This window comes from Rutidosis leptorrhynchoides, unplaced genomic scaffold (assembly GCF_046630445.1).
Source record: "Rutidosis leptorrhynchoides isolate AG116_Rl617_1_P2 unplaced genomic scaffold, CSIRO_AGI_Rlap_v1 contig179, whole genome shotgun sequence".
Taxonomy (NCBI): domain Eukaryota; kingdom Viridiplantae; phylum Streptophyta; class Magnoliopsida; order Asterales; family Asteraceae; genus Rutidosis; species Rutidosis leptorrhynchoides.
Window position 1 is genome coordinate 1 of NW_027266428.1, and position 7,671 is coordinate 7,671.

General features: G+C 33.6%; 1 protein-coding gene across 1 annotated transcript; it reads right to left on the bottom strand.

Annotated features, from left to right (window-relative positions):
• Window positions 1-4,145: 4,145 nt before the first annotated feature.
• On the bottom strand, window positions 4,146-7,331 carry LOC139881631 (gibberellin 2-beta-dioxygenase 2-like). Its single transcript, XM_071866077.1, has 2 exons — window positions 6,949-7,331; window positions 4,146-4,365 (listed from the first exon to the last, which is right to left on the bottom strand). The coding sequence occupies exons 1-2, from the start codon at window positions 7,329-7,331 to the stop codon at window positions 4,146-4,148; spliced, it is 603 nt and encodes a 200-aa protein (XP_071722178.1).
• Window positions 7,332-7,671: the final 340 nt, after the last annotated feature.

Consider the following 7,671-nt stretch of genomic DNA (forward strand, 5'->3'; position numbering starts at 1 on the left):
ATGAAACATAATTGTTTGAATTACTTGCATCTCAATGAACATACATGTTAGGAGAAACTTGTGATCCCTCATCATCAGATGAGTTATCACTCAGAATCTCTGAAATAAATTGTTGCATTGGTATTTCACTCAATATCTTTCCTGGCTCTCTCACAGTTGGTTCCTCCCATTTCCACTCACTTAATTTATCAAATCTAATACTTGTGGATATGATCATTTTTTCAGTAGTAGGATCAAAAATTCTATAGCCTTTGAACTCTCCAGAACTGTAACCCATCATCACTCCCTTGATTGTCTTTTAAGACATCTTCTTTCTTCTTTGATCTGGTATATGAGCATAAGCTATACAACCAAACATCCTTAAGTGATGAGCTGTTGGTTTATAACCAAAAAGCATTTCAAATGGTATTTTGCCCTTCAAGGCCTTTGTCTACAATCTATATTGTACATAAATTGCTGCTTAGCAAGCTTCAGTCCAAAATTTTTTTGGCATATTCATCCCAAACATCATTGACTTTGCCATCTCAACTATAGCTCTATTTTTTCTCTTAGACACACCATTTTATTCAAGACAATATGGAACAATCAGCTGTTGGAAAATACCTTCTTTTTCATAGTAATCTCTCATCTCCTTTGAAGTATACTCACCACCTCTATCACTTCTCAAACCCCTAATCTTGCATCCTACCTCAGATTCAGTTTGAACTCTCCTTTTTTTAAACATATCAAAGATTTGATCCTTGGTTTTGATGAACTAAATCCATAAATATCTTGTGAAATCATCTCTGAACTCAATATAGTACCTGTTTCCAGCTACATATGGTTTCTCAATTAGCCCACAGACATTAGTATGAACTACTTGCAACTTCTTAGTTGTTTTCCAGCTATTTAAAGGAAAACTTGATATATGACTTTTCCCTTTAGCACATGGTTCACATACATGTTTCATCTTTGCACACAGTTTTGGAAGCCCTTTCACCACATCTTTCTTTTACATTATTATAATACTGTCTATTCCAGCATGGCCAAGTCTCTTATGCTAGAGTTGAGTGGATTCTGATTGTGTTGTTGTATAGAAGGCACCTTTAATATCTTCCATTTTTAATTTAAACATTCTTTTAACCTGTGGGATCCTATGAACCAGTTCCCTCTTTGGATTGAAGATCAAACATTCATTATCCTCAAAATACATAACATATTTTTTCCAAAAATTATCCTATACTAATTAGATTTTGATTTTATTCAAGAATGAAGTAGACATCTTCCAATACTGAATTTCAATACTTAGTTTCTAATTCTACAACTCCTTTTCCCTCAATAGACACAGATTTTCCGTTTCCAAATTTAACAACAGTATCTACATTATTAGTTTTCTCAACAAAAGCATCTGTATTCTTAATCATATGATTGGAACATCCACTATCAACTATCCACACATTATTCTTCTCTCTATTTCTAATTGTAGAACATACCTCAACAACAAATGTACTTTCTTCTACTCCTCCTGAGTTTACAAAAATTTTTCCAGCCTGTGAACTGCCATCTTTCTGTTCTTTTAGACTCATGGCACTTGAACTATTTGACTATAATGATGGAAAATTAGACATAGCTCCAGAACTGACTAGATTCTGTTGATGATATGCTACCAGTGGCACTTGTGAGTAGCCTATTGTAAGCTGTGTTGCAGGATAAGAGAGCTGATTAGTTGGAGCTTGCCAAGGTGTTGATTGAGGATTTATAGGTCCAAAGGCATATTTGTCTGGTATTGATGAGTTGCAGATTGACTTTGAGACTATCCTAATGGTGTGAAAGTTTGCATTCTGGCTTGTATGCTGATAGCTTTTGTTGTTCTACCTCAGTACTGGGTGAACCGGAGGACTTCTTCCATAATTTCTGTTCATTGGATTTTGTTGATCATCACACCATTTATTATAAAACTTTATATCCACATGACCTTTCTTTCCACAATAGTTGCAGATTGTAGCTTCATGCCAAAAACAACCAGTTTCAGGATGATTGTGTTTTTTGCAGTATTTGCATTCAGGAAAGCTACCCCAGTTAGAGTTTCTTGGACCTTGATTGTTGTATCCTCTTCCTCCACTATTTCTAAGCCTTTAAGGTTGGTGATTTTCCTGGTAAGCTTGATTTTATGACAAGTAGGTATGGGTGATTTTAGTAATTTTACAGAAATAGTGAAGCTTGGTAAGCTTGATTCTGATATCCTTGACCTTAGAAAGGTTGACTTTGGTACACATGATAAATTTGAGGAAATTGCTGCTGTATAACCTGTCCTGCAACTGAGTAAGATTGAGCTGGTTGTACTTGAGTATGATTGACAGCCTGAGAATTGCCAGTATTTGCCTCCAGACTTGCTTGAAACTCATTTGGTGGAATTATGATTGGTAGAATCTGTTGTTGCCTGAATATTTCACTTCTGAATGTAGTTACTTCCTCCCTTTCATTCTTCACACTATATCTATTTTTATGTATCTCTAAGACATTGAATATCTCCTCTAGATTGATAGAATCAACATCTTTGACATATTCCCTACTTAGTGGTGAAATTGTTGCTTCAAATCTCCTAGAAATACTGTTAAATAGCTTCTCTATTTGTTTCTCTCTTCCTACTTTCACATTATAAGTCTTCATTTGCTACAATATGTCCATAAACCTAGTCCAAGCAACACTGACAGTTTCTTCATCCTTCATGACAAAATCACCATATAATTTCTCAGTTTTCCTTCCTTTGATCTTCCTAGACATAGCATTACCTTCATATTCTAATTTCTGCTTATCCCAAATCTCCTTTGCACTATTACAACCCACAATCTTTCTCATAACAGACATATCCACCATATTTCTCAGCCATACTTGTGCTTTCCTATCTTTCTCCACTTCTAACAATCTAGCTCTTCCCTCCTCCTCATTCACTTGATCCATATTCAAGTCTATTGGTAGATCTCTAACCTCAAACTCAACAACACTCATATAATCCGCCCCAACTAAGATATCCGTAGCTAAAATCAACCATAACTCAAACTCTTCTCTTTTAAAATTTTCTAAATGAGAATGATTACATGTAAAGCCTCCTAATGTCAGTGCCATCTTTAATAGCTTCCAAGACTGAACCCAAAATTTTGATACCACTGTTAGATGAATCGAGATTTCCTGACTGGAGAAAGAAATCGATTTCGGCAGACACGAGTTGCAAACAAAAACAATTGCAGCAATATAATAACACAAATGCAGAAATTCAAACACTGATAACTAAAATGCACCAAACTAAAATTATAACCATATCTGTCATGTTAAACTTGATTCTAATTTAATCTAAGGCTTGATTTCGGTATCTAAGGTGTTTATGAACATAGAAAACTAATTTTGGTGATGAAAATCTAATCTAACGCTTGATTCCAATGCCAATGCATTTGGCTTTTGAAACTGATAAAAATGAGTAATGGAAGCTTAAAATTTCTTTATTCCATTCTAATTGAATGAGACGATTACAGTAGGTTTATATAGGCGTCCATTAGTTGACCCAGAGTGAAAATGCCCGATTCTAGTTTTTCTAGTTCATAACTCGAGCACACATTGTGAATTTCAGACTAAATTGAACTTACAAACTACTTCTTAATGGTCAAGTGAAGCTACCCACATTGCGAATTTAAACTAATCTTATTTGAATTGTAGAAATTGAAATTTAACTTGAAATAGTAAAGATAGAACCCTAACTAAATTGGGGATTTATAGATAGTTTATTTGCGAGGTTATTGAAGGGTATATTATTGTTCCTGACAGTTCCCTGAGTCTGTTCCATGGTCGCCTGACCTCCGCCGATTAGTGCTTTGGCCGGTAGGAAATGATTTATGTTCTAAGCCTCAACATCTATAGTAGTTGCACCAAGTTCCTTAAAATTTTGACGATGTGCATCATCATCCTTTTTGCAGAAAGCACCATTTTCTTCCCTGCTCGACTTTCCAAGATCCAGTTTTGATTCTTTCATCTTCATAATCTTTATTAACACATTCAAGGTCATTCTCTCGACCAACATTGTTGAAACTAGTTTTCTTCCTCCTTTCTTCTTCTTTAAGTTTTTTTTTTTCTCTGTTGCAAGCTATCATTACTGCAAATTTATTCTTCCTCATTTAAGCTATATTATTCAATTCTTCCAATGTCTCAAGCTCCCTGAGGCAATCCACTCCAACACGATCTCTAAGTTTTGTTAGTGGAGGATAATAATTAAGCCTAAGGACAGAAACATTATGTATATCTCTTATGAACTTACTTAAAACTGATTTATCTCGAGTACATAATCCTTCACACGTCCACTCCCTCGATGCTTCTGTGTAGTTATCCACACAACAACTGCAAAAGGAATTGTAAAATAAATTCAGAAAAAATATTAATCAATTTTTATTTAATATAATTGGCAATTAAAGAGAATTCATTTTCAGTAAAACCAAAATTAACTCCTTTTTCCTTGAATTATTTCCGTTATCCTTTTCCAGAAAACAATGAAGCTGTTGATTTTAAAATAAGATTTTGTCAACCTAGCTAGCTAGACTAGTTTTTAGCTCATATGGTGAATGGTGATTTGGCTTCTGCACTACAAATGATGTGTTAACATGCTACACTGACATATTTTCAAACATAATTTAAATACCTGATATGTGGAATAAAGTTTGATTTCGGTATGTCTAGGATGGCGATTAAATTCCTTGTAAAAGAGAAAGTAGCTTTCTTCTCATTTTTAGAGACCGCATTTATATTCTATGTTAAAAACAATAAAAATAATGAAAACAACGAAATATCTACAATGAAAAACATGGTGTTACATATGAGAAAAAAAAAAAAAAAAAAAAGAAGAAGAAAACATTAAGTGACATCTACAAGTACGTCAAGTAGGAGAAAATTATTTGACACTACATAAAGCAAAGTGGGTTAGAGCAGTTACCGTAACGGAGAATGGAAAGAATTTTGTTGGTTGAATGGGTTGATTAATGATAATAGTAAAGATTGGCATAAAAAGAATTTATTTAATTATTTGACACTTTTAAGACCCTTCCTAAGTGGAAGGTCCCCATTAAAGAAGTACTCTCCGAATGGAGGATGACTTCTTAAGACTCTTTTTGTCGGACATTTAAAAATCATTTGCAAGTGAAAGCAGGAAATTACAAATGTAATTTTTTAAAAATACATGTGAATATATTGAAACAGAATTTGATTTTGTGAACAAATGTAGTCCGACTGATTAGTTTTCTAATTAATCATTAATTCAAAACCGGTATGTGTGTTGCCGGACGAATAATACCAAACCGACATCCTTGATGCCGGTCATGTAGAAAAAAAAAAAAAAAAATTGGACCGGCATCCTTGATGCCGGTCATGCATGAAAATAAAAATCCACAATTTGGCCATTATTTCATGTAACGGGGGAAACTATAGATACAATACAAAGACAAATTAGATAGACAAAAACACACATAGAACATTGAATAAGAATGATTAATTAGTCAAGGCACATAATAGACAAAAGGCATTCAAAATGCCGGTCAACATTGGTTTTTTAATGCAAAAGTAATGTTGGTTTTTCATTTTAATCACTAAGGTTTATGTAGTAAATTTTTTTTTTTTAGTCAAGATCGGCAGCCTAACTGCCGGTCATGTTAATTTTTTTTTTTTTTTTAATTTTCATGCATGACCGGCAACCTTAATGCCGGTCTTGCTTCAAACCGGCAACGCCAATGCAGGTTTTGCTTGCTAATTACGGTGATTAGTGAGACCGGCAATAAGGATGCCGGTCGGACTACATCATGTTCACCTCTCCCTCCTACTGTTCACAAAAGTAGCGCATCCGAAGTGAAAGATAATCTTTTTAAGATCCTTTTGTCCAACACTTAAAAATCCTTCTCAAATGAAGGATATTCTTTTAAGACTCTTTATCGTGAGAATTTTAAAACAATTTCAAGAGAAGGATATTTTTCTAAGATTTTTTTTATCGAAAATATTTAAAAAGTCCTTTTCAAGTGGAGGATGGCTTTCTAAGATGGGGCATTTAAAAATCTTTCTCAACCGAAAGATATTTTCCTAAGATTCTTTTTGTGGGGATACTTAAAAATCGTCCCCAAACGATGATTTTCTAAGACCTTTTTTGTCGGGAACATTTAGTATGTGTTTGTATTTATTTTTATTTTTGGTGTTTTTCTTAAGTAATATTTTTGAAAAGAAATTGAGAAGTAACTTTTATACGAAATTTTGTTATGACATTTGGTAATGTATTTTTTAATAATTTACTTTTATTGTAAAGTTGTAAATATTACTAAAATGAAGGGTAAAGTTGACATAAAAAAATTATGGATGAGGACATTTTTGTCCATTTTCGCACACCTCATTCAATACTGTTCGAAAATCAACATGTAAAATTTAACTTTTCAAATGATCAAAAATAACCTCTAGTTACTTTCCAAAATCCTTCTTTTTAAAGTGATCATTACAAAAAAGGACTAAAATTTTTTTCTTACCAATCAAGCTTTTCACTTTTTTACATTGCATATGTATCCAAAAAAGTAAATCCAAACACTCACTTAAAAAGTCCATCCCAAATGGAGGATGACTTTCTAAGATCCTTTTTGTCGGGAGCATTTAAAAATCCTCCCAAACGAATGACATTTTCCTGAGACTCTCTTTGTCGGAGACACTTAAAAATCCTCCCCATGGCGACCCTGAAATCCTTCTCGAATACAAATATATTTTTTAAGACCCCTTCTGCTGGAGCAATTCCAGTATCTACATTCCGAGATACTTCTCCATTTAAAAATGTGGAAACTTTACTAATTACATATAATTAGTAAATTAATCCCACATTAAGTATTCCATATAAACCATCAATCAATATTAACGAACAAACTTCGCAAATAAAGACAGTTATTAATTTAAAAACAAAATTACCTGAATTCTGTTGGGCTGATAGAGTTTGACATTTCCGAAACAGAAGAAGGGTTGGCATGAAGCAAAAGATATTCAAGTTCTCCCATGTCGCCATTAGAGCCAATGTTCTTACATTCATAACCAAAAGGCTTACCACTAGCAGGGCCAGCACTTTGCTTCTCCGTCGTCGTTTTGGAAAAGAAATAGAGCCCTTCATTTTCCAAGTTCGAAATAACTTCTTCATTCACACTGTGGTTAATAACCTTGAAAAAACCAACCTCTTCGCATGCTTCCACGATTAGCTCCGCCAGCTTTGACCTCTCGAGAGAAAGGTCGATCATCGGAATCCCTACGGCCTTACTAGTTTTCTTGGCTCGCATTGAAGATGGCGGTAGGACAACCATATTTTATTTTGATTGTACGTGGAAAAGAACTATTATTACTTTTGAGTTTGAAGTTTTTATAGGCGCAATTTTGGAGGAGGTGATGTCCGTTATATATAGAAGCATGATCGAATGGAAAAAAAGAGCACGAGATAGGATCGATACGTTTAATTTAAACAATGTGGTCAATTTAGGGAGATATACGTGGACTTTGTACAATATAACGAAATATATATTCTATTTGTTGAAAAATTAATTAGACACTTAAATTATGAGATATAGTAATAGAAAGAAAAACAAGCTGAATTTAAATGATATATTTGTATTAAAATTTAAAGAATTTGTTTAAGTCTTGGATGCT

Coding starts and splice junctions, on each gene's coding strand:
- LOC139881631 (XM_071866077.1), bottom strand. CDS start 7,331: ATGGTTGTCCTACCGCCATCTTCAATGCGAGCCAAGAAAACTAGTAAG. Junction 4,366..6,948: donor ATCAGCCCAACAGAATTCAG/GTAATTTTGTTT, acceptor TTCCTTTTGCAG/TTGTTGTGTGGATAACTACA.